Below are 15,228 nucleotides of genomic sequence, written 5' to 3' on the forward strand. Positions count from 1 at the left end.
ATGATCCCGCAACGTAACCAGATATCCATAGATGCGAGATTGCAAGCGACGCGGAAGATGGGCGGGCAGGTGGTAAAAAAGAGCGAAATTTTCACGAGCCATTTCATCGAACCGAACCCCATGTTGCTTTCGAAGCGACCACCCATGACACTCGCCATGTGGTAACCTTGAAGGGGAGTTGAGGTGGGGGTTGGGGGTAAAAGGGGTGCGGTTGGAGATGGATCGACGCGAGGTGGGGTGTATGCAAGAGAGGGAATAGCCCAGCAGGAAACGTAGAGGGGGGAGGAGGGTGACATAAGTGACATAGAGATGCATTGGGCTCCTCTGCGGTTTATTGCACTGGCGAGTAAGGAGTCAGGCCTCAATATGATGATAATTATAAGCCTCGTCCAGACCCCGCGCTCAGATTCGCCGCAGAACGGAGCTGGCCAAAGCAATATGGGGACCTGTTCGTTGCGAACATCGGTGACCAGCCACGACTGTACAACGCAGATAAGCCAGGGAGGTCTCGTCTAAAAATAAGCCTCGAGTTGTATACACCTGGTAACCTTCTCGGGAAGAGGGCCGAAGACCGACTTGGATCGCAACCGACTCAGCGTCTCATCCGAATCTTCACTTGAGAAGCTGAACTGATGTGGTTGGTGAATCTGGAGTAACCTTGTATAGCCGGCTTGAGTATAAGGCCCTGAAAGAACGGAAAGGTAGATAGGGTACTTCGTAGTATACATTGTAGTACGAGTACAGCCGTCGGCGACGATTCATCAAGCCCGGCCCCATTGCGGTCAAAGTTAGGTACTTCGAGCCAGGGGTGTCGTACGGCCAACTTTGTAATATCCTTGGGCAGTGATCCGTAATCCGAAGACAAATACTGGCTAAACGGAAAAGAGAACCTTGTAGGTGATTCCAAAAGCTCCAGAGGTCGCGGCTTGCGTAATTGGCATAACGGCGAGGTTGGGGAAATTGTGTAAATTTGTAACGGACGAGAAATATGAAGTATGGAGCATGTGAAGCATGAGGTATCAGGTATCAGGTATCAGGTATCAGGTATCGAGTATCGGGCATGAGGCATGAGGGATTGATAGGTATGGGTAAGGGCTAATTCAATATTCTTTTGGGGCGATGAATGAATCTGATTGATGGTGATTAAAAAGCAGGGAATGGAGAGGAGGGCATGAATGAAATTGGGGGGTGTGTTCCGAGCTGGTGATCTGATGATCTGAGGAGAATAGACGCAATATAACATATGAACCCTTTTTTTTCAATTCTTTTTGACTTACTTTGACATCATCGCTTGAGTTGCCCGCCGAAGCAGGTCGAATCCGCCCTCCGAACCTGACATGATGATGGACCAAATTTGTAGTTTTGATCTTCTCACTCAATGCCAGGTTCCTAGGTATCCAGATAGGTTTCCCGAAAACTCTACTACGAGCCACCAGTAATTAGTAGTTGTAGTTTAGTTGTACGGCAGGTGGGTGCGGCAGTAGTATTGGTTCTTGAGTACCGATCTGAGGGGTGAGATGTGAGATGAATATAAAATAAAATCAATTACCAGAGGGGACTTCGTTTGGTTGGAGATTTGAGGTTTGACGCGAGCGTGGGGGTTGAGAGAAAAGAGACGGAGAAGAGAGGTTGTTGGTTTGCGTGAGGGGAAAGTATTTTTTTTTCTGGCGTCAGTGGTTTTGGTAGCTGGTAAAATGATGTCGCGAAGGAGAGATGTTGCGGTTGATTGATGTCTCGCTGCTGAAAAAGGCGGGCTTCTGATTTGAGCCTGATGGACCTGATGGGCCTGATGGCGGGGCAATTCGTTAGAAGGTTAGTACATGCTGGTTGTGCTGGTTAACCCACTGATACGTTAGACCGTTGAAAGGGTCTTCATAGCATTAATCACCAAGAATGGGAGCTAAGAATTCAATCGGGACAGTCTGCTAAAAAAGGACCCGGGAACGCCTAGTGGCTAACCAATTTCTAGCTAGGCTCCGCTAACGCCTGGCACAGCGCGAACGGTAGACGCCGAGTATGTATAAGGTGCGTACCCTTAGCGTACCCTAGCGTACCGCAATATACAGTTTAGATAAAGAAAGTACGGAAGGTACGCATAAGATACATAGGACATAGGATAGGGATAGGTACCTAGGTACCTAGGTACTTACAATTGTTCAATGTTCAAGTTCTTTATCGATTTCTAAGAGGGTTGTTTACGGCGGGGTTCCTTTCTCGTGTACGAATTCAATAGGTGCGAAAGGTACGAGAGATGAGGTAATTCACCATTTTCGAATAAAAGGTGGTTTTCGTCGTCAGGGTCTAAGGACCAGATCTACGGTACTGTACTGTACGTGGCAACGTTAGGTACACCGGCATTCGTGTTGTTTTTCGTGTGTGTCCACGTACTCTGGATTGAATTGTACATACCATAAACCACACACCAGCCAGCATACAGCATACAGCATACAGCATACAGCATACAGCATACAGCATACAGCATACAGCATACAGCATACAGCATACAGCATACAGCATACAGCATGTGTACATGCGATGAGCTACCCTTAGGGTAGTTGTCGCGTAAATTTCAGCTCTCGAGAAATACCAGTAATATCTGCCAGTAATTCCACTACCGATACCATCGGTACCGAAATCAGCCGACTATCACGAGTTTCTGATGTGATTCGGTGTGCCCTCTTGGGCTCTTGGAGAAGCCGGCGAGGTTCGGGTACTAGTTTGACCTCGAAAGAAGCTTTCTTTCTCTTTTTCTCCCTCTCCCTTCTCCGACGTTTGATTCTTCTTACCCTGAAGGGCCTGGAACTGGAAGGGGGAACTGTGCTATCTCGTATGTAATTTGATACCGTACCAGTCCGTTGTGCCTAACCTAGCGGAATGCCTGATGGGGAAGGCGATCGTACCTAGGTCTGGCTAGTCGGCTAAGAGTCGAGCGAGATCTATGTCGCAATTCTGAAACTAGCCGCGATGAGATTTACCTGTCAACGCCGAGTTTTGGCGGGAAACGGAGAGAAAGGGGGGGATTAAAGTATTACAAAGGTATGATGAATGCGAATAGCAAGAAACACGACACACGAACAGTCGGGAATGAATATCTCCCAATTCCCAATTCCCAATTCCTAATTCCCAACTTCCAACTTCCAATTCCAAATACCATTTAACTACCAACCTAGGTAAAGAAAGGGGGCAGGCCAATTGCGGCGAAACTACAGGAAACGGTGGGAAAAGGGTGGAGAATATCTCTATTAAGACCTTGTCAACGAATATTCGCCGGAGCAGGCAAGATCTGAGACCTTGTTGATCTATACATATATCTTCGTACGAAACCATATAGCATCATCATACAGCACCAGCATCGGTACCATATTACGCCTGTCGCATTCTTAAAACAAGTTTCCCAGGTTTCATCTGCAACATATGCAACGCCCGCAAGGCGCAAAACCAAGCAAAGCAAGTCAAGGCGGTAGAATCCGGGAGGGTCTCCTTATTGACGATTCGATGACATGACACCCGACCCAAATAATATTATGTATACTACCTACCAGCCTACCCTACCTAGGTATGTAAGAGCCCAGATGAGCCTACTATTCTCATTTGTTACTATCATTGGCTTCATTGACTTCATTCGGCTTCCTATATTACCTAAGATGATACCTAAGACGGAAAGATCACGGCTATGCCCTGGTCATTTCTGAGGTGGTTGGTTCTTCTAGAAGTCTCGAAGTTGCGGTGTCAAGACTATTCCTATTATACATATTAAGTAATATAAGCCCGAGATGTAATCCGTATATAATCCATAACACATGTACACACAACAATCCTTCAACCTTCAATATTACTGCGGCACAAAGTACCTACATAGGTACTTAGACTACCTCCTATTTACATATCTTTATTACATACTTTGATGTGGAGAATATCTGATAGGATATCAGCGATTCCTTTTTAAGATGGCGGCGCCGTCTACCACCAGCCCTAATGCGGAACGCAGCGTTTGTCGTTAATGAATCCTTGCGTACCCTTTTCTCGCTGGACGCTTGCGTTGCCAACCACAATGAAACAAAAATGAATAATAAGAATTAAACCCGCTAATCCTGAGCTACCTTGAACTAATAGTAGAGCTGGACGCTTATCATCACTTTGCATCCTGCTCGAGCTTGGAATAGCATCATGTTACAGCTCTGGACCTTAATCTCTTTTCGTTAATCTACGAAAACTCCTTTTGTAGATTGGCCCCTTTCTAATAATGACCGTGGCCAATCCAGCAAGTAAGCTGCATAATTTATTGCTGCTAGTGGTTCAGCTACGAGTAACACACTGTTAGACTCTAACAAGATTCTTAGAAGTCTTAACTAAGTAACTAAGAATATTGTCATCTCCAACCACAACTATTGCAGCACTTGACCTGAATTAAAAAGACAAGATTATTTACTAAAGTTCTGTATTTCTATAAACTAACTATGGAGTAGCGAAACATGCATGATGATGTTTCAGCGATTATGTCAACTGTTGGCGCGTTGGGAAAGGGATGCATCATGTCGACGCTGACTGACCGAAGAGGCTGCTGCAGTGACAGGCATAATCTGCTTGTTACCAGCAAGCAAGCATCCATGTGTTTTTGTATTTCCGCGCGCTCCTGCAACGTAGGGCGGGACGACAAAGCTGTGCTTCCCCAAGCATCGTCACCAACCCAGCGCGGGCTTGTCAAGTGCTATTCCAAGTACCCAGCGTATGGCGCTCACATATGCCCGTGTCTCAAAAGGACATTTTAGAGTACCGATGATGCAGCCGAGCTGTCACGCATGCGCAAGCCACTTGATCGTAATCGTGGGACTATATGCGGGAGATGCGGGATCGGGATCGGGGGGAGGAGGGAGGGGGGGTGGTGTAAGCCTGCGAGTCATGATTCAATTTATTTAATTTTTTTCTTTTCTCAGCAGCATCGCCGCTTTCCATCTATATCCGGGGTTTCATTACGGGATGGGTAGCAATCTTAGGTATAGTACTCTCCTGTGGGTAACTATGTAGTATTGCACATAACCCGGCCAAGCTGGCCAGATCGTGAGACCTCCCTTTCTACCTTGTCCAGCAACGCAACAAGTGATGATATAATTAAGCAGTCGAAGCTTAGCAAATCCAAGAGTTCGGATGCCAAGCCGTTGAGCTGCCCCATTCACGGATATCCGAATTTATCAACATTTCCGTTTTCTTCAACCCGTCCATCCATCCTTTTAGGCTCTCGGGCCACGCGATACTCGCGTGCCTTAGGGCTATACCTTACATACATAACCTTGGTAGTATACCTTACATAGTACATGAAAAACCCTGAGCCGGGATCTATTATCTCGCTAACCTCGTAGCGCGCCGTAAGTCCCACCATCCTAATCCGAGCCGGCGGATCGATGCCACCAACCCGCGCGGCCCCATTCGTAAATATCTTCCGTCACTCCGGGGGCGAAAGAAAAAGAAAAGGAAAAAAAAAATTTCTTACTTACCCCAGGGGGCGCCGATATGCAATAACAACAATAAGCGCCCTTTGATGCTACCTAAGTTTCTCGGTTTAAGCCTTTCGGAAATTATCAGGCAAAATAGGGAGACGCTCACCCAGAGGGAGAGGATGAAAACGGGACCCTTGTCGCCATGTGGTAGCCGACCACCTCCAAGATCAACGGACGGCGCAATCCCGTTTTCTAGTTCCAGAGCAGAGACGGGGAGATCGGGTATCGAGTACCATCCCCGCCAAAAGCTTGTCGCCCAAGGTAGGGTTCAAGTTGGAGATATAATAAACGTACCCCTACCACGGTATCTACCGAGCGTATATAGATGGATATGTAAAGATTAGAATGAAACCAAGATGGGAAGTCTAGAATTTTATTCATATCCATACACGAACACGTCCATATCCGCAAGCGTATCTAGTTTGCGATCATCACCCATGTCCCGATATCCTTCCCCTTGAAGATTACCTCAGACATGCCCGTCTCTCCTCTTCATATGTACGCTATATCAGAACTCGAACCCTATTTCCTATGTCGTCGAACACGTAATCCTTTCTTAAGCAGGCCTGATCGATCCACATCAACTACCTAAAGCCATACCTTGAATACGTACGAGACTTGAAAGTTACCTACTGGAGTAGGTAGGTAACATGTATCACGTACGCATAACCGAGACCCCACAGATTTATCGAGGGTAGCATCCTCATCTAGAAATGGAATTGCTCCAAATACCTAAACTCCAAATACTTAGATAACACGTGTGGCAATCGGTTATACAATAAATATAAATATAGCAAGGCTAGCATCCAGCGCCTAGCACACGCGCACTGGATGGAGGATATAAATTAGCGGGATGAACAGATATGTATACCATGACACCAGGGGTGGCGCCAACACAAGAACCCCAGCTATATATTGGTCACATTATAGCAACTTTAACCTAACCACCTAGTTACCTGAATATCGAGACCCAGAACGCTCCAGTCCAAGACCTCAGTAACAATAGCGCTGACGACAGTAGGTTGCTCATGATCGATAAGCCGCGCCGAGTGGTTCCAAGCATACGACACCAGATATCCCATTTGTTAGTCGGCCATCTTGGGAATGGGGAACGTATCTCAGTCAGCCTTTTACTAAGTTATTAGAAATAAGTATGATGATACGCGTCTCTTACGACACATCGTGGAACTGTATAAGACTCAAGAACCAAGGTAGCAATATTCATTTCTCGCCATTGTAGTACCCCATTGTAGGAATCATATCTTCGTTGAGGGGATGTAGAAGGCATGTCCGAAGTATCGCGGCTCTGCTCTGAACTAGGGTTATAGTAAGCATGCCTTTTTCGCATTTAAAAGGTAATCTTAGGGGCATTTCTAGATGAGCCTACTCGGCATCAACACATGAACCCAGACACCAGAATAAAGACGATATTGTAGAAACCTAAACGCATTGATTGAAAATGTGAAAGCATCTATATAGCTATGTACTCGAGGTACCAGTCTCTTCCTTGGAGAACTCTCGTTATCAGCAAATAGCACCAGTGTCCATATATATCGCATCACCTCAGAGTGAACGTGACGCCTAATGGTAAACAGCCATGGCCTATTTGTTGCCATGCTGCCAGAAGAACAGAAGAACCATATCGTGATCCTCCTATTGCCACGAGCCAGCCTATCGACCCCCTGTCCAAATCAAGTAGTAAGACCTAGACGTAATCCTCAAGTCATCTAGGTTATCTCATCCCATGTCCACCCCCTACTCTCGATATCAGAGTAGTACCAGACGAACCAAACGCGCAAGTTCCAAGACCATATTCGCAAACGACGAGCTTCCAGATCTCGTTATATCGTCTCAACGTAACTCCATATCCCCTCTCCAGCATCATTGGTCCGTGGAGAAAAGGGGCTGTCGTAATGACCATCATACAGTCCGGCGTCGCTTCTTGCGCGCACCATCCTGCTCGCCAGACTCATCGGTCTCCGGCTCATACGCTGCGTCGTCATCAACCTTACGCTTGCGACCACTACCACTACCACTACCGCGACCGCGACCTCGACCTCGACCTCGTCCGCGTCCGCGTCCACGGCCACGACCGCGCTTCGATGGACGTCCCGAGCTTGATGGGGAGCCCGGGGCTTGCTGGGAGGGGGGACCGGTGTTTGAGACGAGCTTGACACCACGCGGGAGGGGATCCTGGGGGATGGAAACCCGGGGGCCATCATCGATTGCGGCATCCTTCTTGGCCTTAGAGACCAACTTGATGCGAATGGGACGACGGGGAGGTAGGGGAGGTTCCTCGGTGTCATCATCATCACCATCCTCATCGTCGCTGCCGCTGTTGTTGTCGTTGTCGTCGTTGTCGTCAGCGTCTTCAGCGTCGTCGCCGTCGTCACCGTCACTTCCAAAAGTAGCAGCAAAGGCATCGTAAGTGCCATGTCGCGCCTGCCACAGCTCCCTCTTTCGTCGGATGGCAGCTTCCATTTTCTCGCGCGTGTATCGCATATGCATCACGTAGTCAAGCGCCGCCTGGTCGGGGATACCCTCGTCGCCGACCTGAGGCACGTCCACCTCTCGCCAATGCTCATCATCCTCTGGCTCGTAGTAGGGGTCGTCATTGTCCCAGCCAAGCTCGTCGGCCGTAGCTTTAAACCAGGTTTCGTAGTCGCCGTCTTCCTCGACGCCGCGATAGTAAGGGTGACGCCAGACGTTGTTGACTACGTGATTGGAGGGCCACATGGCGTTCATTCCAGCACGCACGGTCTTCCTGCGTTGTACGGGGTCCTCGATGGAGTCTAGATATTTGCCAGCATCGAACGGGCCGTCGTTGCGGTTAGCCGATGAGGCGTCGTTGGAGAAGTTGCCCTCAGCCATGTTGGTAGGTTCGTCTTGGACTTCCTTGTCGACGAAACCGGCAGATTCCTCGTAGGATTCTTGGTGAGATTCTTCGCCGGCAACAATAGTGCTTTGATCTTCCTCGTAGCTAGGACTTGCCTGGTCTTCTTCACCAATGGGGGCTAGCGGGTGCTTTTCAAGACTGGCAAGGACACGCTCTTGATCGAGGTTAGAGATAACTAGCCTGCTACCGTAGTAGTTACGTTTTGTCGGTAGGACAATGGCAATAGGTTGCTTGAGAGTGTTAACGAATAGCTTAAGCTGTCGTCGTTGAAGAATTGTTAGGTGCTCATTGAAGTTGGGATATGTGCATTGTCGGGGGAGGTTAGGATCGTAATCCGGGGTGACTATTAAATCAATAAGCGGGACAGCTTTTCTGGCAATAGACGGCTGTTGCCCGAGTGAAGGAGCAGCTGCCTTCTGAACACCCGGGGAAACCGGGAAAGGCACGGCGTTGGCATTCGCGTCCATGCTTTTAAAATAGGTTAGTTAGTACATGTGTTTGCTAAGAGTGAATGTATAAGACAGATTAATAAATAAATAAAAATGAAACCTCAGCGTTACTTACTAGTAGTTCTGTAGGTTGTGGTTTGGCCATCGATCAGTCCATGGTGAAGCCGGTTCCTCCGGTGGTAAAGACGGACTCTTTAATGATGATGGCGACGATGGTGAATCGTTCGCCAACGAGCTCTCTGTCAGTGAGCTTGCTGAAGATAGCAGCATCTTAAAACAGTTAGTTGACTGCTAGATACGTTAGGTAGTGTAGTGGGTTGTGAATATATATTAGTGTAGTTTTATTGCAATGATTGAGCATGCAGTGTTTGATTTTTGGTAACGTTATTTTAAATAACCGTGACAGTTTTTATTTTTTTTGTAGTGTGTAGACAAAAAATTGAAGGGCGTAGGCGACTAATGGGGTGAGTGTTGAAGTTGCATATGATGAAGTACTTGACCCACCTTGTAGTAGTTTTCTTTTCTCTAGGAAGAGTACTTGTGACTGTGGTTTCTTGAAGTGATCGAGGGATTGCAATAAAAAAAGAACTTGAGAGGAAGAAGTAAAAAAAATTCAAGTCTTGTGTTGTAAAAATCTTTTTACTTTGCTTGAGCTTGGGCGGTAAGAGGAGGCTGGGTAGGCTGTGAAGTAATCACGACACTTGTTGGCTCTGAACTGAGGGTTTAAGGTACCTACCTGAAAATATTAAAACCTTAGGTGGGCAGGTATCTTGCCCTAAATGCCCCCCAAACACTTGGTCAGTGCTAATTAAATTTATGATCCTCCCAAAAGACGGTACATAAGCGGTGATTTTGAAATTTGGTACCAGGTCGGGTATCGAGACATTTATTTTCGACTTTCGTTTAATATCGTAGCATAGTCTTCGACAAAAAAACAAGGCGGCATTGTTTGCGGGTTATGTCTTATATAACAAAGCTGAAAGAAAAGATCATGATATTGTTCAAGAAAATTACATAGACTCCTCCTAGCATTTATTATGAATTATCAGACAATGACCTTGTATTTTTGTTGCCTGTGGGCAACCTTGAATACACCCCTTTTGTATTATGTATCGTATCGTAGTGTGGTTCCAAAGCAGAGGAGGAATTAAGGAATAGAAGAGGATACGTCGACTGCTTTATACCGAGAAGTCCTAGCAACGTAAGAAAAAGGATAGCGTACTGATATATCTGATAATATGGTCAAGATGTTTCCTTTCCTGCAGTAGCTTCAATATTGGCTAGAATGTATGTGCCTGCTGTGGCAAATGAGCTCTTATCATTATGAATTAAGTGGTTGTATGTTTATTTGCCCAGCCACGAAGCCTATGTCCTTTGTTTCTATATTACATTACTTGCTTACTTGGTTTAGGATGAGGCTCCTGTGTAACTTACGTTAAGACATTGCTACGTTCTAGCAAGCTAGGTAATTATTATGTGGCAGGCTTAACAGTAATTATAGACAACAGTTTAGAATATCATTCGAAGCGGTCTATTAATCTACGCACATGTCTAAAATCAGAGGTGGAGATAGAGTAATAGGTAGAAAGACAATATATTCCCTAGTGCTAGATAGTATAAAGTTCCGGCGTAGATATCCTTAGATACCAGGTACTGATCTGTGTTCCAGGCTTGCCAGACTCAACTAGAGGAGCCTGTGAGTTCGGCAATGAGTCTCAGTAGTTGGGCCTCCGTCTCTGCCGTAACACCCTTTGGGTAGTAGTGAGATTGTGGATGTTGACGGGGTAAGAGGGGATCTTCATAATCTCCTATAAAGAGTTATACCCCAAGGTTAGTAGACAAACTCCAAACAGAGGCGAGGATACAGAAACTAACTCATGTTGAACTTCTGGTCAGCAGGTCTAGCTCGCGCAAGATCTAGCTCCTCCCTAGACCGCTTGTCGTTCCAGTTACCCATTTTTACTTCGGAGGAGTCCGGAGTGAAAGCGGCCTCGCTAAAGGAGTGCGTGGGTGTGTGAAGCTGGCCCGGCACCCGCGAGGTGAGTGGGCGTGACGAGCTGGGTGTGTTGCTCTGCATTGCTTCCGAGTATCTTCTAGCCTGTGTAAGTAATAGAATAAATAGTTTTCAGTTACTACGGCCTCAAGTTAGTTATGGTATTCCATAGGCTTCTAATGTAGCAGTTGACTTACTAGGATTTGGGTAAGTACGCTTGATACAAACAGGTGAGCTTGTGCTATTCTGAGAAACGTGAACAGACAGGTAACCCAAGTAAAACAAGGCAGGGAAAAATGGAAGAATAGAAAAACAAGACAGGCCCTACGATATTAAGCGAGTTGTCTAGTGAGTATATTATATTTGCTACCTATCGCTGTATGTGTTCAATGTTGTCTGATGTTCTTGATGAGTTAGGTTGTCAAGCTGTTGGTAGTACGGTTTAGGTCCATACAAGTTGTAGTTGGAGCTACCTAAGGGCGGCAATGTCCGGCCCCACTCTAAGATCGCTATTTGCGATTGGTTCCATTTCTTGTAACTCAGGTTACGATGCACTGTAACACAAGATGTATGTACATGTACGCAGCAGGTCAGCTAGGCCGCCCCAAATTAGGTAAGCCCCAAAGCTCCGCATCAACGCAAGGGGCTATGGGTTATTATGGGGTAACTCTACATTACCTAGGTATCTATGTACCTACCTAATGTACTTCCCTAACCTAATAACTCCGTTCGCGAAAAGCGAAAAATCTCCCCTCCCGCTCAATCGTTGGAGCTGTTCATTTCCCAAGACCCAATATGATTACAGTCCTATATATGCGATTACGGATAGAAGCTGAAGACCAGAGATAATTGATTATTCTTAGATTAATACAATTAATAGTATATACGCCTTAGATTCGCGAGAGCGCCCCGCGTTCTAATACACCTAGCTACCATGGCAAAGAGGACGACTAAAGTCCCAGACGCCTGGGAAGACGACGACTGGGAGGTTCAAGCGGACAAGACCATCGCTGTCGAAGAAGAATCCAAGTCTCAAACGCAGCCGCAGCCGCAATTGAGCAAGGCCGAGCGTCTGGCGCAGCACGCCGAGTCCAACAAGAAGCTCTGGGAATCAGCGTATGCCGTCCCTATCCCCCCTTTCCACATTCTCACGTAGACTAACACACATTCGCAGCGAAGCGCCCCACGAGACATTCCACTACCTCGCCGCGCGCTCAGACCCACCTCTCGCGACAGGCTTCAAGCCCGCCGTCAAGGTCCTGAGCCGGAAGCCCGTCTCGGACCCCAACGCGGCCGACGGCGACGACGACGAAGACAGCAAGAAGACGCCGCAGCTCACGCCTGAGGAGATCCTAGCCAAGCAGCAGCGGGAGCGCGAGGAGAAGCAACGACGCTACGACGAGGCTCGCGCCAAGATATTCGGCACTAATAGTACCGCCATAGGAAGTTCGAATCCATCGTCGGGCACCTCGACGCCTGGCGCTGTGACGCCCCCGCGGTCGGCCGAGGGGCGGGGTCCGCGGGGCAGGGGGAGAGGGGGTAGAGGGGGTGGGGGAGGACACCGGCATAATGAGAGCCGGGGAGAGAGGGATAGGGACAGGGATAGTAACATCCAACGACCTAGTAGCCAGTCGGGTGGGGGACGAGAGCTCTACGACCCAAACTACTCGCCTAAACCTGGAGTCCCACTTGAGCGGAAAGGGAACAGCAACAACTGCGATGGTGGAGCACCATTACGGCGTTCTACGCCGCGGGAGGAAGATCAAGTCATCCGTGCGCCACGGGGCCCAGACGGGAGTGGAAGGGGAGGGTTCGGTTTTGCCAAGCGTGGCGCCAAGGGCAGTTGATATGATTACTCGGGTTTTTCTATATGCCGATCTACAATAATGATGCTACCAGCCGCCGCCGATCTTGCCCGCTAATTGGACGACCCTTTCCGTGTTGCCCGCCGCTTTGTCCTTGCCCACGTCGCTCACCACCTCACGATAGCTCGTGTATACTAATCTATCGACATCTATGCCTGTTATGCCCGCCCAATGCGTCAGGGTATCTCGAATATATGCGGGAGAAATGCTGCCGACCATGTCACCTCGCGCCTGATCCCCATTTTCTACGGCCGAATTCACGTCCTCGGCCTCCGGATCCGAGTCGGAGTCTTCAGCCGAGAAGTATGCTTCGTCAACTTGTGCCAACCACTGCTTCTGTTCCTGAGGCCCAGGTTTCGTCTCCAAGCCTCTCCTCTCAATTACTACCGGATCATCAACCTTGATCTGACCGCCACCATTTGTGCAGCCCCCGGGACATGCCATGACTTCAACATAGGCGTATTCCAACCCACCCGGCTTACCCGCAGGTCTCCGAGGTCCGGTAACTTTTGCGCCCGGCATCCGCGACAATTTCGGCGGCTTTAACTTCCTGACCAAATTTTGGATATTTCGGAAGCCGTAATATCTCGCAGCTTTGAATATCGCCCCCCCGGTTGGCGAGGTCACCGTATACTCCACAATATCGGCGTTCCGGCCACGTACGGTCTCGATTTTCGACCCAGGGTGTCGTGCTGAGACGTATTTTAGTGTGTAATAGAGATTGCCCCCTGAGGTCCCCGCTAGCGGGTCTGCCTGGCCTGCCTGGGGCCGCGGAGGGAAGAGAAAGCGCCTTAGTGTGGGATCAGGAAAGGGAGTTTGCAATGAGGCGGAAACAGGGGTTTTGGATAATCCGAAGAAATCAATGCTCCTCGATTCTGTTAACATCAAGATCTCTTTGCTCGTGATGACACAATCTACATCCCTCACGCCCCTACCAGGCTGTGCATTCCCATTCCACACTGCGTCCGTAAGCTCCTCGCGGCTTGCCTCCAGCTTCTTGTCGAAGCACGGCATGACAGCCAGGTGCCATATCCGGTCGGGAGAGATTCCCAATGTCCGGCTCAACGTGGTCTTCAGCAGTGTGCCCATAAGTGCTTGCGGCGACTTCACCTTCGAGATGTATGGTAAGACATGTGGATGCGTCTTCTCGGCGTAGCATACCCATCCAGGGCAACTCGACGTTAAAATGGGCTTTGCGACTTTGCTCTTGTCGCTGAGCGCCTCCTCCGCACCCAGTACTAGACACGCTTCCCTTGCTGTATTTGTGTCGACAACCCATGTAAACCCATTGTTCCACTTGCCGCCCGCGCGCAGCCCATCGGACCCCACCAATAACTGTGATATCATGCGCCCGGCATCTCGCTCGCTTACATCTCGTCCCGCGACTGCTGCGAGGCTCGCGCGCGTCTGTGGCGACACGCTTGCTACGAAGAGCTTGCTGTCTGGGTTTTCAAGACCCTCAACCCCGAACCCGTCATCGCGTCGTATTATCCGTAACCCCGGCGCGCCGTCCAAGACGCTCAGTAGCTCCGAGTGGCTCTGTAGGCTGACGAGCACGGCTTCGGCGGAGGTCACGCAGCCGGAACAGGCTAGGCAGTCGGTCAGCGAGATCTGGGCGGGGCCTGCGGTGTGCGCGCTGGCGCTTTGTTGGCCGTCGAGGATGACTTCGTGCTCGAGGTCGCTGGGGGCGGGCTGCGAGGGGGCGGCGGGGAGCGTTTCGACTGGTTTGATGCAGGCTACGCCCGGGGAGATGAAGTCGTTTAGGTCGTCGGCTGAGAGGATCGCTGACATTGTGTATGGCTGTGTCGGATCGGAGAAGGTGGGAAAAGGAGAGGAGCCGAGGCGTGGGGGACAAATCCCCTGATTTATTTATATGGCTCCGTCGTTTGGTTGGCTGGTTTGGAAGATTGAATAGAGGTACCTATGGGTTTGGGATGCGATACCGCAAATACGACTACTCGATAGGAAATGCCTATAGGCCAAAACGATAGATAGAGGTTGTAGTCAAGAGTTTCCCTTACTCAAGGTATGATCGAGTCGATGTCATAAACAAGACACAAGATATTTCTTGTTTTAGGAGTATGTGCGGTGTAAAGTCAACGGAAAAGGCAAATTCTTGAAGTTTTTGTAATGATTGTCGCATTGGAGTTGCTTTGAAATGCCGTTTATCGAATTTTTGTCATGCGAAATCGGCTCTTTAGCATTGGACGGGTGGCGGTACCCCACTACTACATACATGTACATATCATGTAAGCCCCTGTTCCGCGGGGTTACCCTTATTTATACCTACCGTGTGAAGAATAGAAATACCTATACTATATCGCACTGTATGCTAATAATCCGATTGGTGAAAGTGACGTCGTCTACCAATTGATAAGTTGTAAAGCATGACCAACCTATAAGTTGTTTCGATGAAGCTGTCAATTAGAACTCTATACATTGAAATTTGACTTAGGAAGATAGCTTGGAATGCTACATGTGCTCCTAGTTGTTGAATCTACGTTTCTCACCGTGTTTGTCTTCTATGTAA

At 48.5% G+C, this 15,228-nt stretch overlaps 4 protein-coding genes across 4 annotated transcripts; 1 reads left to right on the forward strand and 3 right to left on the reverse strand.

The window, feature by feature from the left end:
- Nucleotides 1–7,329: 7,329 nt before the first annotated feature.
- Nucleotides 7,330–9,395, reverse strand: F4813DRAFT_400178 (uncharacterized protein). The gene is made up of 3 exons (XM_049248240.1): nt 9,345–9,395; nt 8,956–9,110; nt 7,330–8,859 (listed from the first exon to the last, which is right to left on the reverse strand). Exons 2-3 carry the CDS (start codon nt 9,108–9,110, stop codon nt 7,416–7,418), a joined length of 1,599 nt encoding a protein of 532 aa, XP_049103022.1. The 5' UTR covers nt 9,345–9,395; the 3' UTR covers nt 7,330–7,415.
- Nucleotides 9,396–10,360: 965 nt separating this feature from the next.
- On the reverse strand, nt 10,361–11,115 carry F4813DRAFT_273499 (uncharacterized protein). Its single transcript, XM_049240406.1, has 3 exons — nt 11,049–11,115; nt 10,716–10,933; nt 10,361–10,648 (listed from the first exon to the last, which is right to left on the reverse strand). Exons 2-3 carry the CDS (start codon nt 10,915–10,917, stop codon nt 10,521–10,523), a joined length of 330 nt encoding a protein of 109 aa, XP_049103023.1. The 5' UTR covers nt 10,918–10,933; nt 11,049–11,115; the 3' UTR covers nt 10,361–10,520.
- Nucleotides 11,116–11,549: 434 nt separating this feature from the next.
- On the forward strand, nt 11,550–12,703 carry F4813DRAFT_273530 (uncharacterized protein). The gene is made up of 2 exons (XM_049240407.1): nt 11,550–11,949; nt 12,008–12,703. The coding sequence occupies exons 1-2, from the start codon at nt 11,768–11,770 to the stop codon at nt 12,678–12,680; spliced, it is 855 nt and encodes a 284-aa protein (XP_049103024.1). The 5' UTR covers nt 11,550–11,767; the 3' UTR covers nt 12,681–12,703.
- F4813DRAFT_349385 (cytosolic Fe-S cluster assembly factor nar-1) lies at nt 12,381–15,008 on the reverse strand. The gene has a single exon (XM_049242170.1). The coding sequence runs from the start codon at nt 14,487–14,489 to the stop codon at nt 12,726–12,728; it is 1,764 nt and encodes a 587-aa protein (XP_049103025.1). The 5' UTR covers nt 14,490–15,008; the 3' UTR covers nt 12,381–12,725.
- Nucleotides 15,009–15,228: the final 220 nt, after the last annotated feature.

This window comes from Daldinia decipiens, assembly GCF_022478715.1.
Source record: "Daldinia decipiens strain CBS 113046 unplaced genomic scaffold F4813scaffold_5, whole genome shotgun sequence".
Lineage (NCBI taxonomy): Eukaryota > Fungi > Ascomycota > Sordariomycetes > Xylariales > Hypoxylaceae > Daldinia > Daldinia decipiens.